This window comes from Narcine bancroftii, chromosome 6 (genome assembly GCF_036971445.1).
Source record: "Narcine bancroftii isolate sNarBan1 chromosome 6, sNarBan1.hap1, whole genome shotgun sequence".
Lineage (NCBI taxonomy): Eukaryota > Metazoa > Chordata > Chondrichthyes > Torpediniformes > Narcinidae > Narcine > Narcine bancroftii.
The window spans coordinates 166,961,510-166,989,450 of record NC_091474.1 but is presented as its reverse complement, the minus strand read 5'-3'; the positions used below and the strand labels follow the sequence as shown (position 1 = coordinate 166,989,450).

The 27,941-nt window shown below is 37.9% G+C and overlaps 1 protein-coding gene across 3 annotated transcripts; it reads left to right on the top strand.

Moving 5' to 3' along the window:
- The first annotated feature begins 208 nt into the window (after positions 1 to 208).
- Positions 209 to 26,309, top strand: tdh (L-threonine dehydrogenase). Of its 3 annotated transcripts, none has more exons than XM_069886625.1 (9): positions 209 to 314; positions 2,552 to 2,744; positions 6,486 to 6,528; positions 12,166 to 12,236; positions 12,331 to 12,480; positions 13,777 to 13,949; positions 16,886 to 16,976; positions 24,252 to 24,521; positions 25,226 to 26,309. In XM_069886625.1, exons 2-9 carry the CDS (start codon positions 2,561 to 2,563, stop codon positions 25,363 to 25,365), a joined length of 1,122 nt encoding a protein of 373 aa, XP_069742726.1. In that variant the 5' UTR covers positions 209 to 314; positions 2,552 to 2,560; the 3' UTR covers positions 25,366 to 26,309. The 3 variants fall into 3 exon arrangements, with proteins under 3 accessions (XP_069742726.1, XP_069742728.1, XP_069742727.1); XM_069886627.1 differs by lacking the exon at positions 209 to 314 and adding an exon at positions 832 to 888; XM_069886626.1 differs by lacking the exon at positions 209 to 314 and adding an exon at positions 922 to 1,174.
- Positions 26,310 to 27,941: the final 1,632 nt, after the last annotated feature.

The following is a 27,941-nucleotide window of genomic DNA, read 5'->3' as shown; positions in this document are numbered from 1 at the left end:
TGCTCCACGGTACAAAGCAATTTCCTCGTCCAGCAGCCAGGGCCCCATCATCTGATACCGCACGAAAGCAGCGTGGAAAATGTCATGCAAAGCATCCAAGCAGCGCCACGTGCGACCCTGAACCAGGGTTGCTAGGACACTGAGGGCGGATTGAAGGCGCTGGTATTCGGCGCCAATGGGCGTCGAGGCTTTGGTAAAGTAGCCAATCATAGGTCAGAGAGGCGCCAGGTTCTTCGGAATAAAGACGCGTGAGGCGGCTGATGCAATCTAATCGCAGCGTGTGGGGACGGCGGCGAGGCGAAGCTGCGGCTCAGGTACAACGGACTCTCGGGCGGTGGGTTGGGCACACTGGCATCCATTGGACGCAATTCCTTCCCCAATGGGATGCGGTTGTCTGCAATGGATGGAAAGACCAAAATTAAACACGGCCACATCGCGACGCGCTTCCAGCGCCAGCGAATCGGGATCGTAGCTGTGCGGAGTTGGGTTTCCTGCGGGCGTGGATTGCGGTGCATTTGGGCCAGAAGGGCCCGCTGCCGTGTGGGAGGGTGAATAAAGGGGGCTGGGCGCAGCATCGTCGGGCGGCGTCCTTGAGCTTTCTTGAGAACCTGCCCTGGCTGCTCAACACGGCATGACACGGCAGATTTCTGGGGCGCCGGGTGGGGGCTGGGATGGAGTGGGGCCCGGCTCTCTGCTAACTTTGCCGGGATGTGGGCTGGACCTTGCACGACGCCGAAGTGAGCGAGGCTCTGCCGGCACTCGCTGGTGATCGGGCTTCTCTTCCCTGTCTTCTTTTGTCTAGTCCCGTCATTTTGTCCTTGTTGATTTAAGGCACTGGCGCTCAGGGTCCACGGAATGAGCCAGGTTGGGGAAGGGGATCGTTTTGAGGTGACTTTCTGAACGTAACTTCCACCGTCATAATTACACCTGGAAGCAGAATAAAGAACGCGGGGAGACAGAGACCTCCCTCCGAGTGGAGCTTGACAAAAATGTCGGGAGGTCGGCAGCAAAGTCTGGTTCCTTTCTCCCTTTGGAACATCAGAAAGTAGACGGAATAGTCGGCAGGGAAGCACCAAACGTGAAGAGAGAGAGAGAGAGACAGGATGATGACAAATCTGAGGAAAGGCCATTAATCTGAAACACCGTCTTTCTTTTGCGCACGCTGTTACTTCCGGCATGTTCAGTTTCATTTCAAATTTTCTAGATACCCAGCTTTGCGATTTTTCATTTGGATAAGTTTACTTAAGTATGAATGCAAACTCACCCTTCCAGTGAAACTTTTTTTGGAAGAGCAGTAAAATGATCTTTAAAAATGTCAGATGCTTCATTCTGAGTTGATCCCTTCTGCACTCCTGATAGTTTAAAAAGTTTTCAAACCACATCTTTCTATGGTGTTTCATCTGCAGTTTCTGAACATCTTTCGGTATGAATACATTTGTTTTGCTGAAAGATTGTGCAGAAAGAATGTCGGTGTGATGATGTTAAACGTGCATGCTTCGTATTGCCTCATTTACTGTGGTTATGTCATTGAAAGGATGCAGGCAAATTGTTGCTAATTATTTCAAACGATCTAACTTTTTGTGATGGGGAAGCAGTTTAGGAAAAAATCAATATTGAATATGGCTGTATGAGGTGCATTTTTTAAAAATAAAAGCTTGTTAGTGACATGGTTTGATCAGCTTATTTTGGTTTTGCTCCGTGACTAACTGAAATCGCATTACATCAGGAAATAATTTGAAGTTAACCATTCAGAATGGCCAGGAGAGCCTCACTGATATCGGTTGGGTGCAAAGTGAGTGTTCAACCCTTACAATAATCACTCATTGACTTCTTCTCACTTTGAATTATGATTTTATCATTAATGTTTTGGATTTTTTTCCCCCCAGACCATTAAATGTGTTTTTTCATAATCCTGATGGACAGTGTGCATATAGGCATTATTGACAGCTTATTGAAACCTGTGTGTTGTAGTAAATAGCATCTTGTGGCATTAAGTAAGTGCAGGGTTAAGAAAGATGTACATTTTTCTCTAACTGCACAGGCATGTCAGACTTGTATGCACAGGCACATAAGATTTGCTTTGATCACAGCTGAAATGAACAGGTGAAGGAATAGCATTTTTAATGAAGAAAAGTACAGTGTCTCGAATAACGTTTGTATTGATGAAAAGTAACATTTGGATTTAAAAGCATAGTCAGGACATAAGTTAGGTTAATGAGAATGCTAACCTAGTGGAATTCGTGAGAAATTAATTTTACTCAAGGCGCAAGAAAGTAATATTACAAGGAGTGGTTGAAGAGAGTAGTAATAAATGTTACTGGAGGGAGTGCATGTAAGTTTTTGTTGGGAATGGCATGGAAGGATACAATAATGGATGAAAGGTTGCTGACGATCAGGAACACTGACACAAACCATTGGTCGTGAATTAGTTGCTCAGATTGTAGATTCAATCACGATTGTGCTGATAAAGGTATTTTTATAATTTAGTGAACCTATTTTAAATGTACTATCCAATTCCTCTTATCTAACATTTACTTAATTTCTTGCTTAGGTGTGAATTATGACACTTTTTAGGAATTTGACCAAGATTACCAAACAGGCACTGCTGAGCAATGGTTGTATTTGCCAGACTCCTACTGTGACTTTCAGGCTTATGAGCTGGAGCCCCAGACAACTAAATGCAGATGTTAGCTTTCACTCCGTATCTTTTGCTGAATCCGATCACCCCCGCGTTCTTATCACTGGTATGTATCTTCAATCTTTTGATAAATTATGGGATTTACGGGGTGTAAAATGTCTTCATCGCAAATCAGACACTTTCACAGTACATCAAGGAGATCATATGCAGATTGGGGAATTGCTTTGTTGAGTACCCTGGCTCTGTCAAACAGCCAAGATCCCCCCAATGGCCAGCCATTTCAATTCAATTCTGTTTACCATTCCCATACTGACATGTCTGTCCATGGTCTACTGTACTGCCAAGATTGAGCAACAGTTTTTTTTCTCCCAAGCCATCGAGCTCCTGAATTCCCAGAACATATGTGGATAGTGTACTGAGGACGTACCGTATACATCTTAATATTTTAATATTTCAATGTATTTAACTCCTATTCTAACTTTTATTTATGTAAATATGCTCCATTATCCTGGAGAAATGCTATCTTGTCTTTACCGTGCGAGCATGGTATGGTGACTTAAAAGGTGGACTTGAAGTTGAGGCAACACACAAATTTGAGGAACAGCACAGCACCACTTTATTCTGTCTTGGCAGTCTCCAACCTGACACCATAAATATTGACCTCTAATTTCTGGTAACCTCTGCAGGGGTTTTCATACCCTTTCCCCTGCTTTCCTTAATCTCTCTGATCCGGTTTCCTTTGCCTTCCCTGCCCTCTCCATTTGCCCATCACTCACACTTTCCTTCCTCCAGCTCCCCACTACCTTCCATTTGTCCTATCCGAGTGCATCTTCAGCCCTCTCCCTCCTCATTTCTTTTTCCATAATTTCTTCTCCCTTCCATCTGTATTTGATCATCACATGCCAGCCCAAGTTCCTTCTCCCTTCCCAACCTATGATTCACACGTCTGCCCTAGTACTGTTGCTGATAACGGGTTTTGCTCTGATCCGTCGACTACCTATTTCTTCAACATTTTGTGTTGTTCCAATTTTCCAGCATCTGCCCTCTTTCTTGTTTACCAAAATTAGACGCTAGTTTATTTTACGTGATGTTATGTCTTTGTAGGAAAGTAATTTACAAAGCACTTCCAAATCAAATAATGTGGTTGTCAGAAAACAGGAACTAAATTTATATCAAAATTTTAAATGATTTTTTTTTTTGTTCATTTCTATTCATTTTTACTCATTTCTTCTGATAGCAAGCACCCTCTGACAACTTGGCCAAGTTGTGTTCAAGTATGAATTATGCTACAAATGTCATTTTTACATTTGAATGGAGTGTATTGCATAGCCACTTGCGAATGTTGATGTGTTAAATCTGCGTCAGCATCCCTAGCAGGAATCAAAGGATAAGAGAGGCCAAAGCTTGACTAACATTTTTAAGCCTGTCCCGGTGACACTCTGGAACAGTTTCATGAGCCTGTTTGCCAACCTAAACAAGAGATGGCTAAAGTCGTATAGATGAGTGATCAAATGTACAATTTTTAATCAGGAAATGACTATTGTCTTCATTCTATATATCTGTAACTTTAACAGCACTGACCAATACTGTTACCAATATTTCAAAAAATGAGAGTTGCTTCCAAAGTATATTTCAATTTAAGCCACTTTCCTATTAAATGATGGACCCAGCTAGAAGGAGGTGGTGGTTCTCCCATTTACTTGTTTCGATGTGATCAAGTTGAGCCAAAACGCCTGTTTCTGTGCTGTAAAACTCAATGCATGTTTCAAATTTAAAATGTAACAGTTACAAAGTACGACACATTCATTATGAACAAGTTTGATGCTTAGGATTAACATTACAGCAACAACATGTATTGTGTATATTTTTGTTATAAACAATTCAGATTTGTTTCCTAATTTAAGACAAGTTGGATAAAAGTTTGTAGCTGCAAATTCTGAACAAAGATGTGAGATTTCCCTGATCATTTGTGCCTTTTCTGACAAACTAGTGAGACTATGTAAACTCTTTACAAAGATTACTTGTTTAGACCAGGCTGTGGGTGACCTGAGGACTGGTAAAGGTATGACCAGACTAATGGGGTTGTATTATAGACCACCCAATAGTCAATGAGAATTGGAGGAGCAAATCTGTAGCGAGAAAGCAGACAGCTGCAGGAAACACAAGGTTGTTATAGTAGGAGATTGACTGTGAATCCCATACTGTAGAAGGGCTAGATGGCTTGGAGTTTGTCAAATGTGTTCAGGAAAGTTTTCTAAATCAATGTCTTCTTTCTTTGGCTTGGCTTCGCAGACGAAGATTTACGGAGGGGGTAAAAGTCCACGTCAGCTGCAGGCTCGTTTGTGGCTGACAAGTCCGATGCGGGACAGGCAGACACGGTTGCAGCGGCTGCAGGGGAAAATTGGTTGGTTGGGGTTGTAAGGAACAAAATTGGTCCCTTGAAGATGAAAGTGGTCGGCTTTTTATGGAGCCAAAAATGATGGGAGAGATCTTAAATTGTTTTTTTTTTCCCCCTCCCTCAGTGTTTACTCAAGAAACTGGCACAGAGTCGTGGGAAGTAAGGAAGTTGAGCAGTGAGGTCATTAAAGAGGAGGAAGTGCTTGCTGTCTTAAAGCAAATAAGGGTGGATAAATTCCTAGGGCATGACAAGATATTCCCTTGGACCTTGAGGGAGGCTAGTGTAGAAATTGCAGGGGCTCTGGCAGAAATATTTATAATGTCCTTAGCCACAGGTGTGGTGCCAGAGAGGGTAGCTCAGTTATTCCATTGTTTAAAAAAAGGTTTCAAAAAGTAATCCTGGATAGACTGATGAGCCTGATGTCAGTTGTAGGTAATTTATTGCAAGGTGATCATCCTTGAGCGCAAGCATCTCGTCCATCAACTCGATGGGAGTTCTGTCCCCTAAGGTGTCGAGGCGCAGCATCCGAGCGGCATGCTGGTGCCTGGAGAGGTCAAGGGAGCTGGTGAGCACTCACTTGATGGTTCCGTACTTGTCTTCCGTGGGTGGGTGCTGAACAAGGTGCAGCACTTGTTTTGCGGTGGCCTGGCCCAGGGCGGCAACCACATGGTAAAACTTGGCCAAATCCGATGAAATCAGGCAGAGCTGAAATTGAGCCTCTGCCTGGCTGAAGCAGGTCTCCGGCTCCTGAACCCAGAAGTCAGGAAGCTTGATGGCTATAGTGTTGATCGAAAGGCCATTCATGTTGGGTTCAAAGACGTTTGAATCTGTCGGGGTCACCAATTGCAGCAGCTACACTGCTAACTGAAGGATCGCACAACCAGACGGGTTGAGTTCAGTGATGATTTATTGCAGGCTGCCTGGCTGGTCTTGTACTCCCAGCCCGGACCTGGCTGAGAACCGTGCTGGGGGGCCCTGACATCACCAGGGTGTCACGTGGGTCCCCAGCGAGGGCTTCTGAGCCTGGTGCCGAGGTCGGGAGGAAACCCCCGACGGCGCCATTTTGGCCGGCTGCCTAATGGCGTACTGCCACATTAGCCCCTTTTAAAATTCAAGTAATTCATTTGCATTTGACACGTGAAATGTTCAGAGCAAAATTCAATGATATTATTTGATCTGATGCATTATCTGCATTACTAGGCAAATACAATATTTCCATTTTATGAACAATTGATGTATCAATAGTTTCTAAGCTCATGTTTTTGCATTTTATCCTATCAAGATGTTGAGATTTGCATGTACTCATTGGTATCATCTGAAGCTGTTTTGCTGTTTTTTTTTCTTACTAATATGCAGCAATCAGGATTGGATTTGTGGTATTTGCATTTCACTGTGGAAAAGAGTGCAATATTTTTTAGTTTGTAACTCATAATAAATTCTGTTTTTCAGGTGGGCTAGGTCAGCTGGGCGTGGGGCTTGCAAAATTACTGAGGTATGTGATAGTATTAAATTTGCAGGATAAGGGCTCAAATGATTTTTACTTAATAAATAATGTGTTTCATCACTGAAACATTGTAAGCTTTCTTAAGTTTCAAGACTGCAAGTTTACAGAAAAAGTAACTTTTTTAAAGACCCAACACAAGTTGTGTAAATAATATTTTGTTACTTTCATGATGTGTATTAAAGTACAATGACTTAATTTTACAATGTATTGTTACAGGATGTGTTAGAATAGTTATGGGTAAAATGTGTCTTTAAAAGAGATAGATTGTGGGTGTTTAGGTTACACTTCACAAAAGACGTCTCATTTAAAATGCAAGAGCTTTGCTGAAGTGAGACATTGTATCACCAGTGACTTTGCAGAGATAATAAAACTGCTTTGCTAAGAACTTCACAAGGAGGTGCAAATGGAACAAAGTCCAGACTCCGTTACTAATAAGATCTTTCCAAGGTTGTGTTTGGATCCCTGTAATAAGTCATTTGGTTTTAATAAGCAGAGAGAGGAAAAAACAAACAAGTGATTGTCTTTTGGAGAGAGAAATGTCAGTTCTACTGTGGCAGTTGAGGCTGCAAAATTTGTTGAAAGACCCTATTTTGAAGACTGGTTGTAAGTTCTGAGTTCAGCCTGTTCAAATCCCTGAGAGTTTCCTCCCAAGAGGAAATGGCTGGTCAGAGTGTTTCTCCTGAAATAAGAGAAATGAGTGGAATTTTGTGGTGAGCTGGAAAAAGAAGTCATCATTTAGAAAACCCATGATGGGGCAAGTTTCTTTGGCAAGACACTGAAGTAACTGATTTGAGGAAATCAGTTTATGTGTGTCCAATGAGCAACAAATTTCTCTCTGAAACCAACAAGAACTTTCCTGAGTGGTAACCATTTAACTTTAAGCACCAGAGCCTGGTGAAGATTCATAAATGTTAACTTCTGTGCACAATATAAGAATTGCCTGATACCAGTGAACTTGGAGAAGTGAAAAGTGAATGATTGGACAGTGAAACTGAACTTTGCTGAACATATACACGTTACATACACGTGCGCTTAGAATTAGAAGGGGGTGAAAGATTGATCCTGTTATTATGTTTTAAAAAAAAATTAAAAGCAACTTGTGTTTAAGTAACCATTGTCTTTCTGAATTTTTATTGCTGCTGGGTTTTGTAGTCCTATCGGCTCGTAACAAGTGAGGTTTTGTCCGTTTCCGATTGAAATATTTAGAGTTTTGGGATCTTAAACTTTTGGAGTTTTTGTGATTTATTAGTTAATTGGTTTTTCCAAGCTAATTTAAAGCTTGTGTGTGTGGAAAAACAGCAGCAATGGATGTTAATACATTTTTGTTACACCCATCACCTGGGGAGCTGCAGAGAAAAAGAAGAGGAAGTGATGGTCAATGATAAGGAATTAAAGCTGGTTGAAGTCCAGCGTTGGATGAAGAAAATACAAATACAGAGGATTATAGGAAAATATTATATAGGTGAGGGAAAATTTATTGAGAAAGGCTTAGACAATTTTCCAGAGGATTGATCTTTTGAATTGCAATTGGAATTAGAGAAATTGAGGGTGAGAGAAGAAAGAGCAAAATGGGAGTTTGAATTACAGAAACAAAAATATGAGGAAGCTGAAAAGCAAAGATAATATAAGGCAGAGGAAACTTAAAAATGGAGGATATATAATTTGAAAGACAAAGAAAATATAACTTTGAACAAATTGAAAGGGACAGATGGTTTGAATTAGAGAAGGGGAGGGATAAGAGAAGTGCGCCTATAACTGCTGGGGAAAGTTAAATCTAGTTCTTCCTTTCAATGAGCGAGATAGAGATACATATTTTCAGCTTTTTGAAAAGGTTGCTTAGAACTCAAGATGGTCAAAAGAAAAATGGTCTGTTATGCTCCAAAGTGTATTGAAAGGAAAAGCACAAATTGCATCCTCTAGTTGACTACAGAGCAAGTGGCAAATTGAGACTGTTGAACAAGCAGTATTGAAAGCTAATGAGTTGGTTCCAGAAGCATATAGACAAAAATATCGGAGTTTGGTGAAAACATGGAACCAATCTTGTATTTGGTCTGGAAAATCTGTATATTTTGACCGTTGGTGCACCTCAAAAGGAATAAATAATGATTTCAACAGATTAAGAGAATTGATATTAATTGAGGAAATTAAAAGGTGTGTTCCCAATGAGATCAAATTGTACCTGGATGAAAAAGACATGGCAACAAACGACTAGGTTAGCAGATGGATATGTCCTGATTTTTAAAAACAAATTTCAGAATAGTACGTCTTTTCAGAGGGTTAACGTGGAGCAGACTAGTAAACCTGAAATTGGGTCAGTTTTGAGATTAACAAATCAGCCTTGTAAGGATGAGGTTGACAAAGATTGTGAGATATATCCGGCATATGCTGTTACAAGGTCTTTGTCTAAGAAAATTATAAGAGCAGAGGAAGATCTGGTTGATAGAGACTTGCCCAGTACTTTGAAAAAGTTCAGAGGAGTAAGTTAAATGTGAGAGTCAGGATTTGTCTTTGTCAAGGAAAGAGTTAACTTAGCAGCAAAAGACCATTCTGATCTTGTTGACTTGAGGGAGAAAGCTGTGAATGAAGAAGAGATTAAAGAAATGCACTGTGGTTACTGGAAGGGTGAATTGTTTTTTTTTTATAATTTTTTATTTTTCACACCATAAATCACATTAACCATGATACACATTTTTTTCCTTTTCACACATATACAATGTCATTTTCTCCACTCCCACCCTCCCCACCTCCCCCCTCCCGTCCATTTAAGGTATAAATCTAAGATACATTAAACCAGTCAGACAATGTTGTCATTCAATAAAAATACACCAGAAATTCCACTGAGTCCATTCTTTTCATTTCCTTTTCCTTCCGTTAACTTAGGTAGTGATTGTCCCCGGTAGGTTTTCACTATTGTGTTTAATGTAAGGCTCCCATATTTGTTCGAATATTTCAATATTATTTCTTAAACTATGTTATTTTTTCTAATGGAATACATTTATTCATTTCTATATACCATTGTTGTATTTTCAAATTATCTTCCAATTTCCAGGTTGACATAATACATTTTTTTGCTACGGCTAGGGCTATCTTAACAAATCTTTTTTGTGCATCCTCCAAATCAATTCCAAATTCTTTGTTTTTTATGTTACTTAGGAGAAAGATCTCTGGATTCTTTGGTATATTGTTTTCTGTTATTTTATTTAATATCTGATTGAGATCTTCCCAAAATTTTTCTACTTTCTCACGTCCAGATTGCATGAATTGTTGTTCCCATTTCTTTTTTACATCGAAAACATCTATCAGATACTGTTGGGTCCCATTTATTTAACTTTTGAGGTGTAATGTATAGCCTGTGTATCCAGTTATATTGTATCATACGTAACCTCGTATTTATTGTATTTCTCATCGTTCCAGAGCATAACTTCTCCCATGTTTCCTTTTTTATCTTTATATTTAAATCCTGTTCCCATTTTTGTTTAGTTTTACCATTTGTTTCCTCATTCTCCTTTTCTTGCAGTTTAATATACATATTTGTTATAAATCTTTTGATTATCATTGTATCTGTAATCACATATTCAAAGTTACTTCCCTCTGGCAAACTCAAACTGCTTCCTAATTTATCCTTCAAGTAGGATCTCAATTGGTAATATGCCAGCGCTGTATCTTGAGTTATATTGTATTTATTTTTCATTTGTTCAAAGGAAAATAATCTATTTCCTGAAAAACAATTTTCTATTCTTTTAATCCCTTTTTTCTCCCATTCTCTAAAGGAAAGGTTATCTATTGTAAAAGGGAGTAACTTGTTTTGTGTCAATATTAGTTTTGGTAATTGATAATTTGTTTTATTTCTTTCTACATGAATCTTCTTCCAAATATTGAGTAGATGATGTAACACTGGAGAACTTCTATGTTGTACCAATTTTTCATCCCATTTATATAATATGTGTTCAGGTGTCTTTTCCCCTATTTTATCTAATTCTAATCTAGTCCAATCTGGCTTTTCCCTTGTTTGATAAAAATCTGATAGGTATCTTAATTGTGCGGCTCTATAATAATTTTTCAAGTTTGGCAGTTGTAAGCCTCCTTGTTTATACCATTCTGTTAATTTATCTAGTGCTATCCTCGGTTTCCCCCCTTTCCATAAAAATTTCCATATTATTTTCTTTAACTCCTTGAAGAATTTCTCTGTCAGTTGTATTGGCAATGCCTGAAATAGGTATAATATCCTTGGAAAAATTTTCATTTTAATACAGTTTATCCTTCCTATTAGTGTTAATGGTAAATCTTTCCAATGCTCTAAATCGTCCTGTAATTTTTTCATTAGTGGATAATAATTGAGTTTATATAATTGGCCGAGATTTTTGTTTATTTGTACACCTAGGTATCTTATTGCTTGCATTTGCCATCTAAATGGTGATTCCTTCTTAAATTTTGAGAAATCCGCATCATTCATAGGCATTGCTTCACTTTTATTTACGTTGATCTTGTAACCCGACACTTCTCCATATTCCTTCAATTTCTTATATAATTCTTTTATTGATAGTTCTGGTTCTGTTAAGTATACTATAACATCATCCGCAAATAAACTGATTTTATATTCCTTGTCTTTTATTTTTATCCCTTTTGTATTATTTTCTGTTCTTATCAATTCTGCTAGTGGTTCTATAGCTAACGCAAACAATAAAGGTGATAGTGGGCATCCCTGTCGTGTTGACCTGCTTAAGTTAAATTGCTTTGATACATGTCCATTTACTGTCACTTTCGCTAATGGTCCCTTATATAATGCTTTAATCCAATTAATATACTTCTCCGGTAAACTGAATTTTTGCAATACTTTAAACAAATAATTCCATTCTACTCTGTCAAAGGCCTTCTCTGCGTCTAAAGCTACTGTTGGTGCTTTATTCGAAGGGTGAATTGTTAATGAGAAAATGGAGACCTCATGATGTTCCTGGAAATGAAGAGTGGGCGGTGATTCATCAAGTGGTCATTCCTAGAATTTACTGGAATGAAATTTAATTTGGCCTATAGTACACTTTGGATGGTCATGTTGGTGTAAAGAAAACTGGATAAAATGTTGAAACAATTCTTACAGCTTGAGCAGTAACCATTTAACTTGAAGCACTAGAGCCTGGTGAAGATTCATAAATGTTAAATTCTGTGCACAGTATAAATATTGCCTGATACCAGTGAACTTGGAGAAGTGCAAAGTGAATGATTGGACAGTGTAACAGAACTTTGCTGATCGTATAGACATTACATACACATGTATGTAATGTGAAGGGCTTTAAGTTAGGTTGTTAAGTTAATAGCAATAAGTTTAAAAATTGACCCTGTGGTTAGGTTTAAAGAACATTAAAAGCAACTTTTATTTAAGTAACCATTGTCTTGGTGAATTTCTATTGCTGCTGGGTTTTGGTTCCTCTGGGTTCGTATCAGTATTCCTTGAGCTTGTAAACATTAGTATTCAAAGGATACTATGATCCTGTTGATACAAAACTTCAAAATCTTCAGCCCAGATCACCTGGGTTAAGGTGGAGGAAGGGATTTTGGATGAATTAAGCAAAGTTTTTTTTATTTTGCTGAATTTTTGTTTTTTTAAAACAAATTACATTCTTTCCACAGGAAACATTTTGGTAAAAACAACGTAATACTCTCTGACATCAGGAAGCCCCCAGATCACGTGTATCACAGTGGTAAGCCTCAATAATTGAAAAAATAATTTTTAAATTTTTTTCAGCATTGAAAAGATAGTGTAGTCACTCAGGAATCTTTGTCTTCCTTCTTCAGGGCCATTTATATATTCTGATATATTGGACTACAAGAATCTACGTGAAATTGTTGTTAATAATCGTATTACATGGCTGATCCACTATAGTGCCTTGCTGAGTGCTGTTGGCGAAGCAAATGTACCTCTGGCACGCAGTGTCAATATAACAGGTGAGGAGGAGTATGTGACATTTGTGGTTTCTGCAAACTTTCCATTTCTCTGGTTGCCACACACAAAAGGGCTGGAGAATATAAGCAGGTCATGCAGCACGTATGGGAAGAAAAGGGATATAACCAATGTTTTGGGCCTGAGCCCTTTGTCAAGGTGTGAGCAGAAAACAGGCAGGTGGCTGAATAAAAAATGTAGGAAGAGGCCATAAGTAGATAAGGATTGGAGGGCAGAAGAGGAAAAAGCTGAGAAATGATAGGGGGATTGGGGTAGCTCTGAATGGAGTGAGAAGGGGGTTGAGATCTGGAGGAAATGGAGAGAGACAGGGGAGTGAACTAACAGAAATCAGATGTTAATGCCATCTGGATGGAAAGTGCCCAGACAGAATATTGTGTTCTTCCTCCAACTTGTGGGTAGCCACAGTTTTGGCAATGCATGTAATCTCAAAATGCCATGTACCTTGCCCATCAACCCTGCATGAACCTTCTCCCTTTCACCTTTTTATTCAAGTGTCTGCCTGCAGGCTTGAAACATTGTTATTTTGCTTTGCTTTCAATAGACAATTGTGTGATCTGCTGAGGACCTCCAGTACTTTTGTGTAATACATTATGTTTCTGATTATCTGAAATGCTTTGGATCAGTCAGGTATTCAGTTAACTGCATTTTCTGGATAACTGAGAAATGGTTACAAGCAGCCCAGTAGCATCAGCAGAATACTGTATCAGCTGTCACCAATCTTTGACACCTCCCCACCGCCATCGCCAATCCTACTTGGAAGCCCAACACTGCTGAAAAATCAGTCCTCATCCACCTTCATGGTTACCCCAATGCCCTCCCCGATTAGATTTGTTCTGACACTGACTCTGGGGACAACAGAGAACCAAATGCAGTGGAGGGTAAAGAATAAATGAAAAGTGAGAGGAAGGGAGTTATCTGAAATGAGGACAATCTCTCCATGCTCTGCCTGACTTCCTCCAAAAGCTCACTGATATTACCAAACTGACATTAACAACACGTCAGAGCCCCACATTAGTACGTCGGGTGAAAATAAAATGTTCAACTTGTGACATCATATGCCACCAACATTTTTTTCGGATATAACAGAATTTCAGTTAAGTGGTTTTTGGATAATTGGAAACCTACTGTACTATTAAAATAGTATTTTTACTGGGGTGAAAAATATTAAAGCTTCAGAGTAACTTAACCAATGTTTGTAACTCTGGACTTCTCAAGCACAACAAAAATACTTGTATCAATTGTGCTGTTGAAATTTTAAATACAAATACCTTTGTTTGCAGGTCTACATAATGTCTTAGATATTGCAGCTGAACATAATCTTCGACTGTTTGTTCCCAGCACAATTGGTGCCTTTGGACCAACTTCTCCAAGAAATCCAACTCCTGATCTCTGCGTACAGAGACCTAGAACAATCTACGGAGTCTCAAAGGTTCATGCCGAGTTGATGGGCGAGGTATGTGGCATTTCAAGATTAAATTTAAAAATAACTGTCTGCTGGTTTGGAGAAATTCCTATGGACAGAACAATTAAGTAAATTAATAAAAAAATTGGATTCTATTTCAATATATCTTGCTCATATATTGTTGACTCTGGTTCAGAAGTCATTGTTCAACTTTATTCTAATTGGAACTAAAACAGTACAAATCTTTATTGACTAGTTGATCTTTTGTATATCTCTTTCTCCATTATCTTCTTTCATCTTTTCCTTCAAAGCATTCAGTTGCCTAATTTCAATGGGATTCTATGGATGAAGCATAAATTACATTGTTATTAAGGATTTGATTTCTGATCATTTATGTGCAAGTAATTAGTTAATGGGGATGCCATTGCATTTCTGCTTGGGTTTTCAGGCAGGACTTGCTGAAATGTTTCACATTGAACTCTTGAAAATAAAAAGGCTAATGAAATTCTTCCTCTCAGATGGTCTTCATTATTCAGGATGATTTGTTTTTACTTTGATGGGTGACTAACAAGACAAAAATTGGAATTGCAGGCTTTCAATAAGTGGGTAGAAAGTTGGGTAGTTTGTGAAATGGTATGCTCCTTTCAATACATGGGGTATATTCTCAATGTCTCTGGTTTGCTACTTCTATATTTGAGTAGTTATGGACTAGAGATTCCCAGGAGTTGGTCAGGATTTTACACTTCAAGGAAGCTTTGAACACACCCAAGAATTAATATCGCATACTGACCAATTTAGAAGTACAATAGCAAATGGAGCACAAGAAAAATATGTGGTTACTCTTCAACTAATGCAAGTTAGGGGAGGAAAGTGGAGGATGGTAAGAACCTATATTGCAGGTGAATAATATATGTGTAATTGTTGAATTTTGTGGAGCAATTTTTCGAGTAAAATTTAGAGGATCAGCTATTAAATCCATAGTATTTTTGACTGTGGTAAATACCTCTGTCATTCAAGGGGTCAGGAGCTCGAATGGGCGGGCCAGGCGAGGTGTAGGGAGCTTGGATGGATGGATGGTTGAGGCGAGAGTTCGCAGTCATGGAGTTGGGAGCTCTGGTGGGCAGGTGACCAAGGCAAGGGTTTGGGGCATTGGGAACCAGTGAGCAGAGAGCCTGGTCTAGGAGGTGAGGGTCAACAAAAGAGGGGTCAACAAAAAAATTTCATCTATACAAATATACTTGTCACTGCTTCTAATCTACTCTTAAGTAGTCTATCTTATTTGTCTTATTTATTTTGCCCCAATTAATAATATTTGGTTCTCGCAGGTGCTGAGTGCAGGTTTGTCCTTCACTGTAGCCATAGTTAACTAATATTTTATAGTTTAAGTTTCAATGAAAAAGCTATTTGAATGGATGAGAATGGGTTTTCAGTATTATAATGATCTAATTTTAGTACTGAACTTCATAAATACATTGAGAGTACATATAAAACTGCATTCGTCTTGTCAGCAAACAGTAGACTTTGATAGGTTTTATATACATGTGATATATGGAAAATACCAGATTTTTGGGTGGAAGATGAGGGGTTGACTTTTACACAGTATCATCTTCTTTCTTTGGCTTGGCTTCGCGGACGAAGATTTATGGAGGGGGTAAAAAGTCCACGTCAGCTGCAGGCTCGTTTGTGGCTGACAAGTCCGATCATCTATTACACACATATATACAGTAGTTTTCCTCATAAGTAAAAGATTAAAAAGGAAGTTGTATGTTGTATGGAACATTTCCTTAAAAAAAATTCAATACGAATTCTGAAATTCACTTATTTTGTTTTTGCTTAGGAGTAAGAACTTAATTGTTTATTTTGCATACACAATCTATTTAAATTCAACACAATCTGAAATAACCAAGATTTGTGTGTGGATTATGGAAAGTGTAACAGAATGGCCAAATGTTAGCTTTCATTCTATACTATATCCATTGGTTCATTCTCTTGATTTTAAGTTCTAGCTGAATCCCCATTATCCAGCACCCATGGGGATCATGGATACCACATGTGTGAGTTTTCTGGTTGACTGAGACATACTGTTACAAGCCCTAACTAATGCACCTGCATTAAGAATATATAGTTTAAAAGACAAAAGAAAGTTCAAAATGTAAAGTTATTTTTAAAAAGAATTCATTTAGTAGTATTTAATTATATAAAGTTCACTTTAATCAGGTACTTCCTGTAACTTAAAAAATTCAAATTGGAACCCCAGTTGCTGGCTGGCACTGTAACAGCATTGCACTAGCCGCTACGTTAACTGTGTTGCCGTCATAAATAGCTCACCCTCCCCCAAGTTTACAGATAAAACTGTACCAATATACCTAATATGAATAAAGATTGTTATTAAGCAGGGATCTGGAGATACTTTGGGAGCATCGCCCCAGCAGCAAGTGGCATCGGCTGGCTCTTGGTGCCACCATTTTATTCAAACAGCTGATGCAGGTGGAGAATGACTGAGGGCGCTCCACTGGCTGAATATTTACTCACATCTTCACCAAGGGGTTGTGTGTTGCTTCGGAGAACATTTACAATTTTAAACTTTTATTTAAAATTTTATTTATCTTAAATTTTACTTGTTTGTTAATTTCCCTGATTTTTATTGCCGGTGGTTTGGGTTTCCATTTGATTGGATTCTGGATAATAGGGATTCTACTATATTTTTAATCTAACATTTAACTTTATCACATTTACTCCTAGCTAAAATTACATATTAATTGGCTCAAGGCTCAGATTTTTTACAATACACAGAAGATAAACTTGATTAGCTGCATAGACTTAAGACACAGAAACTGGAATAATCAATTGTTCAGTCAGACACTTTGGTCAAATGCAGCAAAATTTTGGCTACAAACAATTTTTAAGTGGATAGTTTTAATGCTAGTTTAACATTCTTCTTTGGCCAGGTTGTGTACTCAAACTATCATGTATTTTTTGCTTGTTAGTACTACCACCATAAGTATGGCATGGACTTCCGATGCCTAAGGTATCCTGGTATAATTTCTGCAGATACCCAACCCGGAGGGGGTACAACAGGTTTGTTAATTTTTTTGTTTATAAATTACTATATTGTGGAATGTCAATGCTCACCTTATGCATCATGAAGAGTTAAATGAGATCAAATGGGAAAAAAAAATATAGCAATACTTGAGCTAAAGGGATAAATGCTATCTGACCTGTCAAACATTTTTTCTATTTTCTATTCAAGTATTTTTCCTATTTCTGATTTCCAATGTTCGCAATATTTTGTGCTTGATTGAGCAAGGTGATACAGCATCATAATGCTAAGCAAAACTCAAATCAGAGTGGAGAATAAAGAATATTTCTGATTTAGGAAGAAATTTGGTTAACTCAGTTTCAGCTGCATTGACCTTTGCAGTACATTGCAAATGATCCCAAAAATACAGTATCTACTATCCATGTTTACTTGTATGCTTTTCTATCTGCTTGCTACTTATGTTGGATTGCCATTATATAAAGCTTTATATTTTTAAAATCCTGCTTGAGGTGAATCGTTTTTCTGCAAGATTTCCTTCAAAACAGTGAACACACCAGAAGCACACAATGCAAAATATTTTGTGAAGGCATCTTTTTTTTCCCCCTTTCAAAAAAATTGCATCTATTGTTTTTGCAAATATACTTAAGTCACTGCTTCTAATCTACTCTTTAAGTAGTCTATCTTATTTGTCTTACTTATTTTGCCCCGATCAATAATATTTGGTTCTCACAGGTGCTGAGTGCAGGATTGTCCTTCACTATCAACTTGTGACTGTAGCCATAGTTACTAATATTTTATAGTTTAAGTTTCAATGAAAAAGCTATTTGAATGGGTTTTCAGTATTATAATGATCTAATTTTAGTACTGAACTTCATAAATATATTGAGAGTACATATAAAACTGCATTCGTCTTGTCAGCAAACAGTAGACTTTGATAGGTTTTATAGGACAGTAGGTTTTGTTTATCCATTTAATGAGTGACTAATTTATTTGAGGACATACAACATGCTGCAAATTTAAAATTACTACCTAATTTCAAGTTCACATGAAGCAGTGCATGTGTTGTGGACCATTTACCAAACATTTTGATTGCAGAAACCTCATGTTTTTCTGCATTCTGGGTAGTTTGACAGCAGGGAAATTTGGCCTTATCCTTATTTTCTTAAGGTTCTTCAAAAGATTACAGAGCATGTGAAAGAATTTAATTTTAAATCATTTTATCAGAACCACCTGTTTTCAATTGCTGGTACTTCTCTACTTACGATGGGGTTGTGTTCTGACACCACCCCCATCATAAGTGGAAAAAGACGGAAAAGAGTGGGTAATGTACAGTACCAGGTTTGGGTGGTACTGCCTTCGGTTGATTAAAGTACACGATTAAGACAGCTTTCATTCCCACTCAGAATTTGCAACCTCGTTGATTTAAATTGTAGGCTTTAAATGAAATAGATAATAAAGCCCATATCACCAACGACCTCTGTTTGTGAACAGCAAAACATTTCCAGTGTCAACACTGAGTGTTGTGATTTTCTATTTATTTGCTTGGAGATCCACAAGTGGTGGTAAACCACTTACTTGTCTGCTTCATGTCAAAGGACACAAGTATTGATCTGTACTCAGTTGTCAGGTTATATTTTATACTTTATTTTGATAAAGTTCAAACTTGTAAAACAGCTGATGAGAATTTGACAGATATTAACCGACATGTCGTAGGTGTCACTTGTATTTAACAAAAATAAAATCTATATAAAATACATTACAGTGGAGTCTTTGAGCTGGCTGTTACAATAGCTGAACCTAGAGTTCAGCTCAGAAGGTGTAAAATGTCTTCTGTTTCTATTGAGAAACTCTGGTATTGACATCGTAACTTCAAAAAACCATCCCTGAAGCATCTGTATATATTTTGTCTTTCCATCTTCTCATTATCTTGAAACTTTCTTGTCCACTTGCGTATTTGACAGTCATTCCACTATTGATCCTAATTGTGAGTAGATATTCAAATATAGATATCAAAATCATATCAATGAAGCAGGAATTTCGGGATGTTGAACTTACAGCAGTCACAAGTAGGTAATCAGGCTCCTTCTTTCCCCATGATACAGATTACAGAACCTAACTGTACCTAATCTAGTATTGTTTATAGACAGTATCCCAGACTCTCCTGTTTTGTATCTCTAGGAATATTTTAATTCCTAGGGCATCAAGCAGTTTGATGCATTAAGTACCCATAATAATTACAAGAAGGAATTGTTAGATGGGTAGTATTGTTAGAAATAGAAGTACCTTTAAAGAAATTGCTCGAGACAAAAATTGAGAACAAAGAACATTTATTTTACAACAATGCAAAGTTGGGTGCTTCCCCTTACCCTGGGAATACACACATACACTGGGGCTCACCCAACTTTTATACAGTTGATTTCAGTATAGGAATACCCTCCCCCTTACATTCTTCTGCCTCCTGCTGGAAAGGTTTGGCATTAGGCAATCCTGCCTGCCTACGTGCAATTTCAGTATACTTGGAGGACCAGGGGGTATCCTGTCGTGTCCCTTCATGTTATTGTCCTTATTCACACCTTCCTGATTCTCTACAGTCTCTTGGTATGCAGAGTTGGCTCATCCTGTCTAGGGTTGGCTAATTTAATATGTATAAATCTGTGTAAGGTTAGCTAATTAGATATGTAGGACTTGGTACTTCTGTCCAGGGCTAGGAGACCCTTATCTGATCCAGACTACCTCATCTTCCTACATTCTATTGTTCCTTACCACTCCTTATCTTAGTCTTATGGTCTTGTCACAAAGAGTAGAAGATTTTATGTTAATCGTGCTGACTCTGCTTTCCTGCATCCTAATCCCCCAAGCTCATCCTGTTTGTACTGGTTACAGCCATTAACTGATGTATGAATTTTAGTTTCCTTCATGTTCATAATTTTAGATCAGTTTTCCCATCTCTCACAGTATTAAAGAATGAACACTGTAGAAAGTTATCTTTGAATTTTAAAACATTAAATTTATAGGAGCTTTTAGGAAAAAAGGTGTTGAAGTTTGTAGAGTGCCATAATTTAGAGTAAACATATTTTTCCACTTTTAATTACCATCCATTATTCAGGTCACAGGAAAGCAAAGATCTAAGAGCCTGAAAGCAAACATAGGAAGTAGGAACAGGAGTAGTCCAAAAATGGCCCATTGAGCCTGCTCTGCCAATCAATACGATCATGGCTGATCTAATTTATGACCTAACTCCACCTACCTGCCTTCTCCCCATATCCCCTAATTCCTCTATCATGTAAAAATTGATCTAACTGAATTTTAAATATGTTTAATGAAGCAGCCTCAACCACTTCCCTGGTTAGAGAATTCCAAACATTCACTACTCTCTGGGGGAAAAAACATCCTCATCTCTGTCCTAAATCTACTCCCCTGAATCTTGAGACTGTGTCCTCTCGTTTTAGTTTCCCCAGCCAGTTCAAAAAACCTTCCTCCATTTATCATATTCATACCCTTCATAATCCTATGTTTCTATAAGATCTCCTCTCATTCTTCTGAACTCGAGCGAATACAACCCTAGACGATTTAATCTTTCATCATAAGTCAACCCCTTCATCCCAGGGATCAACCTAGTAAACCTCCTCTGGACTGTCTCCAAAGCCAGTATATTTTTCCTCAAATATGGAGACCAGAACTAGACACAGTACTCCAGGTGTGGTCTCACCAGTACCTTATACAGTTGCAACATTACCTCCATACTCCTGAATTCAGTTCCTCTAGCACTGAAGGCCAACATTCCATTTGCCTTCTTAATAACCTGCTGCACCTGCAACCTAACTTTTTGCGATTCATGCACAAGCACTCCCAAGTCCCTCTGCACAACAGCATGCTGTAGTTTTTCACCCTTTAAATAATATTCAGCTCTTTTATTTTTCTTGCCAAGGTGGATAACCTCACACTTACTAACATTGAACTCCATCTGCCAGACCTTTGCCCACTCATCCAGCTTAACTATATCCACATCCTCATTACAATTTGCTCTTCCACTCAATTTGGTGTCATCCGCAAACTTGGCTACACCACATTTTGTCCCCTCCTCCAAGTCATCAATGTAAATGATGAACAGTTGTGGGCCTAACACTGACCCCTGCGGCACTCCACTTACCACTCTCTGCCAACCTAAAAAAACTCCCATTTATCCCAAGTCTCTGCTTCCTGTCAGACAACCAATTTTCAATCCAGGCCAATATACTTCCCCGGACACCACTTTCCTGTAACTTACTGATAAGTCTCTTGTGCGGCACCTTATCAAATGCTTTCTGGAAATCCAAATATACAACATCAACCTGTTCCCCTCTATCCTCCGCACCCATTATATCCTCAAAGAATCCTAACAAGTTTGTCAAACAAGATATTCCCTTTCTAAAACCATGCTGCGTCTGCCTGATTGAACCCTTACGTTCCAAAAGTTTCACTATTTCATCTTTAATGATGGCTTCAAGCATTTTTCCAACTACAGACATCAAGCTAATTGGCCGATAATTTCCAGTCTTCTGCCTACATCCCTTCTTAAAAAGTGGTGTGACATTTGCTGTCTTCCAGTCTGCCGGGACCTGCCCAAAATCCAAGGAATTTTGGTATATGACCACCAATGCATCAACTATAACTTCTGCCATTTCCTTCATAACCTTTGGATGCATATCATCAGAACCAGGTGATTTGTCTGGCTTTAGTCCCATTAGTTTCTCCATCACTACTTCCTTTGTAACAACTATTTTATCAAGGCCCTCCCCAACATTCGCATCCCTAACTCCGCACTTGGGCATGCTGGACGTTTCTTCCACCGTGAAGACTGACACAAAATATTTGTTCAATGCCTTGGCTATTTCCTCATTTTTTGCTACCAGTTTTCCTTTCTCATCCTCCAAGGGTCCTATGTTAACTCTGGCCACCCTCTTCCGTTTTATATATTTATAAAATTTTTTGCTTTCTGTTTTTATATTTTGTGCCAATTTACTTTCATAATCCTTTTTCCCCACATCTTGTGACCTGCTTTGTAACCCCTTGTTGTCTCTTAAAGTTTTCCCATAATCCTTTTTCCCCATATCTTGTGACCTGCTTTGTAACCCCTTGTTGTCTCTTAAAGTTTTCCCAATCTTCCAGTTTCCCACTGCTCTTTGCAGCTTTGTACACCTGCACCTTCAATTTTATTCTCTCCTTTATTTCCCTCCCTTGCTGCCCTTTTTCCTGACCGCATATATTTTTGTTGAGCATTACAAAATATTTCTTTGAAAATCTTCCACTGATCCTCAACTGTTTCATCAATTAGCCTGTGCTCCCAGTCCACTCTGCCCAATTCCTCCCTCATCCTATGGTAGTCACCCCTGTTTAAGCATAATATATTGGTTTTAGATCTAACTATTTCCTCTTCCATCTGAATGAGAAATTCAATCATACTATGATCGCTATTTCCCAGATGGTCTCTGACTATTACATCATTTACTCTACCTATCTCATTGCACAACACTAGATCCAGGAGAGCATTTCCTCTTGTTGGTTCCTTAACATGCTGCTCAAGAAAGCTATCTCAGATGCATTCTATGAAGTCCTCTTCCAGACTCCCACGACCAACTTGATTTTCCCAATCTATGTGGAAGTTAAAGTCCCCCATGACTACTGCCATATCATTATTACATGCCTCACTTATCTCTATATCATCCCTCACTACTGCCTGGAGCTCATCTTTGATTAAGAGTTCAACTCCACCTCCCCTTACCATCCTATCTCTTTGCACCACCTGATACCCTTGAAAGTTTAATTCTCATTTGGAACTTCTGGACATTAGGACTGGTTGATTATATTTTTGGATTTTTAATTAAAATTCTATTTTACTGTTTTCATTTTTGCAAAACAGCATTTGTTTTGTATATATACATTTTTATCTCAAATTTGTGATTGATTTGTCAAAAATCTTTCTGATCTTTAAGATTGGGAGGCAGAGGGTGATGGTAGAATATTGTTTTTCTGATTGGAAAGTTGTGACCAATTAGATATAACAAATTGGAAGTCAATGTAGTAAGCTCACACATACAAAAAAAATTGCTTATGTCATAGATTAATGAGGAGATTGTTAGACAGTTCAGTTGGTAAGATGACCAGATCATTGGTAGATGAGATTTAACCTGGTGTGAGGTAATGCTGTTTGGGAATAAAAAGTAGGGTCTATAAGAGTATGGACAAATAGAAGTCATTGGTATATAACTTCAAGGTTCCTGGAAGGTGGCCACACAGGTAGAAAATGTATTGAAAAGTGCATAATGCCATCATTATCCTGGACTATGAATGTGGGAGGAAGAAATCATTGTAGAACTTTATAAATCATTAGGTCACTTATTAAATTGAATGTAGAGTAAAACCCCTTGTATCCGATATTGATGAGGATTGGTAGATGCCGGATAAGTGAATTTTCTGGTTGTTTGAGATTGTGTTGTGTGATTGGCGAACTAATGACAAGGTGCACCAATTTTAAACTTGCAAATTTTTTTTACCTATATATTTTTCGCTACTCTTTTGCCAGATGCTTGAGACTGCCGCTTGTTTGAATTCCGTATAACGGAGGTTTTACTGCAGTTCTGTTTGCCCCACTGTAAAAAGAATGTGATGACAATGGGAAGGTTATCAAGGAGATTTGTTGGGATGTTGCCTGGCTTGGAGCTCTTTAGTTCTGAGGAGTGACTGGCTAGATTGTTTTATTTACATTGATGAGGCAGAGGTTTCCTGATAAAGGTACATAAAATTAATGTTAGTAACATTCCCCCTTTGCAGTGGTACCTAAAGCCTAGAAAGCTCAGGTTAGAAGATGAGTAGAAAGGATTTGAGGATTTTTTTTCCTTCAAAATTTAATTCTGGTTGAAATCCAGAATGCTCTTCCTGAGGAGCAGGCAGTAGAGACAAGTAATCATACAAAACTGGACAAGTACTTAAATCACCAAAGCCATGGCCCAGGTGATGGAAAGCAGGATTAAAATAGATGAGCACTTAATGGTTAATGTGAACTTGGTAGACCAAAAGACCTGTTCTTGGGATGTATGAATCCAAGAAAGTTTTAAAGTATCTCCAAGTTCAATCTTGGAGATATTTGGAAACTTGCTTGAATTCATGTTTATAAAAAAATTATAGCTGAATTTTAATACTAGAGCAATTGTAATGGTCAACTTTTATCAAAGATTAAAAGCCATCTGATAATCTATGAGTGAAAATGTTTTACAGATGAACTTAAGAGTGAAAGCTTGCTGGTTTTGTTCAATTACTGGATGTTTATTTTTCAGACTATGCAGTTCAAATTTTTCATGATGCTGTAAAAGCAGGGAAATTTGAATGCTATTTGAGACCTGACACAAAGCTCCCTATGATGTACATTGATGACTGTTTGCGCGCAACACTGGAAATTCTAGAAGCACCAGCAGAGCAGCTGAGAATGAGAACTTATAACATCAGTGCCATGAGTTTTACTCCTGAAGATCTTGCGGCTGAAGTCCAAAAGCACCTGTCTGACCTTAAGGTTACTTACAAAGTTGATAACGCACGCCAGGAGATTGGTAAGTCTACTGGCAGAATGATCATAGCCTAGCAGGACAACTGGAGCTTTATGTTTAGGTATTTAACTGTTCTTTTACCCATTTTTGAAGTGTCACATAATAAACTGCATGGTAACAGTGCTTTTATGTTCACCATTACTTTTATTGTAAAATCTTGGCCAGTTATCATTTGTTTTAGATCAGTGACTTGCAACAAATTAGTTTTCTTTTTAGTTTGTTCCTAATTAAGTCTGACTGAGTACAGGTAGTCCTTGACTTCCAACCTAAGCAAGTTACGTCCACCTGCAGATACAAGCAAAATGTTTTTAATTTTTTTTATAAACTACTGTACAAGTACATTTTGTATTTAAAAGTACTGTATATAGTGGTCCCTGTTCCCCAGTGCAGCCCAAGGTCTACGCTCCCTGACTTGTGATCAACCTGAATTAAAACCAATCCTTCGGTCCCCATTATGGTCATAAGTCAGGGACTACCTGTATATAGTATTCAACGAAAAATAGTTCCAGAACACTTATTGGCATCTCTAAGGGTTTTTGAACTTTTAACAACAGCTTACCAGCACTATGCTTCAAAAATACTTTTTTTTAAAAAGTGCATTTGGCTTAAAAGATTTATCTCATTGAGATGACTATCATAATTTTGCTGTAAATTTTTTATTAGTCGTGGCAATGAATATTAAAAATAATGAAAGCCATTTCTCTTAGCTGATAGCTGGCCAATGGAATTTGATGATCACAGCGCTCGGCAAGATTGGGGATGGAAGCATGAATACGATCTTCCTGAGCTGGTATTCACAATGCTAAATTTTACCACCACTGACAGACAGCTGATACAAACAAATTAGAAGAGGAAGAGTGAAAATGTTGAAAGACCAGAATCTTAAAGGATCTAATGTACATAGAAGTTCCTGTGCTAATTAATTTGTAAAACTTGGATCACTTTGTAAATACTCTGTTTGACTGTACTTGAACTTGCCTGATACTGATGATTTCATGTGCATCTAGTGGAAAGAGAATTCAGCTAATTAATGTTGGTAAACTGACTTGAAGGATTCAAAATTAATCAAGATTTCTGAAGACCGGTGTCTGGTGTAGATAGTGCTGTTACCAAAAGTCAGTCAACAATCAGGACATTTCTAAATATTCAGTTTGGTTATATTTTCCTCTGGGGTAAAGTATATATAATATAGCGGAGTGCTGGTAAGGGAAAGTGAAGATCCACTCTCAAAGTACAAGAGTTTTACTTTCATTAACAAAAAACCCACATACTTCAAGAGTTGATTGAGCCATCAATTTATTTTTGATTACTTTGGTTGCGGTTTATTTATTTTACCCTGTAAGATTTTATTACAAATTGCATGGTTTCAAAAATATTATTTTTAATATTCAAATTGATAATTTGATAGAATATTTGAAGTCTGACTTAAGAATTGTGGTATTATCCACTTCAGTGATGAATGATTGCTGAAGAAATGTAGCAGGTCGTGTACATGCTTCTGAATATATGTTGCAGTTGTGATTTTATTTTCTTCTGCAATTACACTTCATAACCAACTGTCTTTGTAATGACTTCTGATATAACTTGGCGTGGTTATGCGTGAGTTTATCTAGTGTTTTGGTTTTACTTTAATATAAAGTAGTGATGGATAAACCATGGTAAAAATGAAGATCCAATACTCGTCTATGGATTTCATTTCTAACGTTAAAGAGTACATGGTTGTCAGCTTCATTGCAAAATGAAAATTAGGCATCATTTTGCAAGAAATTAATAAAAGATATCTGTATAAAATTTCAGATTTGTTATTTTGAGTTTCATGGTTTACTAGATTTGCTATTTTGTGAACAATTCTTTTCTGCTCTATAAATATCCAGAAAATAATTGACTTCGATCCATGAGTTGAATTTCTGTCAACAAAATGTACAACATTGCTGGGTTTGAGAACAGTACAAAATAAGAGAAATTAGGATAACATTGCACTGTAAAGGACTAAATCAAGGGCAAATCATCATTATGTTCTAAAGAAGTTGAGTTAAACTGTTGCCTTATGGGGAGAAGAGGGTCACAATCCACAGTTTAGGATAATCAAGAGAAGGTGTGGTCTGGACAGAGGAGAGATGATGCAAGAAAAATTATGGTACATCAGAGAGAGTAAAGGATATTCTGAGAAAATAAAGTACTATATTTGTGAATGTATGTCCTGGATGTGGGCTTAATTGGACAGGACAACATTCATTACTTAACCACAATTAAAGAACATTAGTTTTAACTTTAGAATGTTGTTTACCTTACGAGAACTATTACATGCAAGTTCATCTCCTTGTCGTCATTATAAATGGCACAGGTTGTACATTTCAAAGGGGTTATTTAAGAGAAGCAATGCAAAATACTTCATCTGTTGAAATCTGAAACAAGAACAAACTGCAGGAGGAATTCAGCAGTGGATTCAAAGGGGTCATCAATGATGAGTGAAGACACTTAATCAAGACTGTTGACCACCCTGTTCACTTTCATAGATGATGTACTATCAGCTAAGTCCAGTAGTTTTATTTGGGATGTTGAAGAGGCCTTAGCAATTGAAACGTGATGGAGGGAGAGAGATGAAAGGGGGAGGAATGGCACTACTATTCAGGGAATAGGCAGGACAGTCCAGAGAGCTTGTCTCCAGAGGCCATATGGGTGGAGCTGAGGAACAAGAAAGGTGTGACCGCACTGATAGTGTTGTATTATAGACTGCCTAATAGAGAATGTTGTAGAGAGATAGCAGATCGATGTAAGAAACAAAAAGTTGTGATTAAGAGATTTTAACATGGCTTGGAATTTGTTAAATGTGTTCAGGAAAGTTTTCTAAATCAATATATAGAGGTACCAACGAGACCTGTTGCAATACTGGATCTCCTATTAGGGAACCAGACAGGTCAGGTGACAGATGTAGTGTTGGCAAACATTTTGGGTCCAGTAATCATTAATTTCGTTAGTTTCAAGTTAATTATGGATAAGGATAGGTCTGGTGCTCGAGATAAGATTCTAAACTGGAGAAAGGCCAATTCTGTGGAAATGAGAAAGGATCTAGAAAGAGTGGATTGGGATAAGTTGTTTACAGGTAAGAATGTGTTCAGTCTGTGGAAAGCCTTCAAAGTGAAATTTTGAGAGCAGAGTTTGCCTGTTCCATTCAGGATTAAACACAAAATTAATGGGAACGAGGGATATCAGCAATCTGGTTAAGTGGAAGAGAGTGTTGAATAGCAAGTAAAGGTAACCAGGAGCAATTGAGGTACCAGAAGATTATATAAAATGTAAGAAAATACTTAAGAAAGAAATAAGGAAGGCAAAAAGAAGACATGAGGTTGCTTTGACAGATAAAAATTAAAGTAAACCTGAAGGTTTTCTACAAATATATTGAGTAAAAGGGATAGTAAGGGA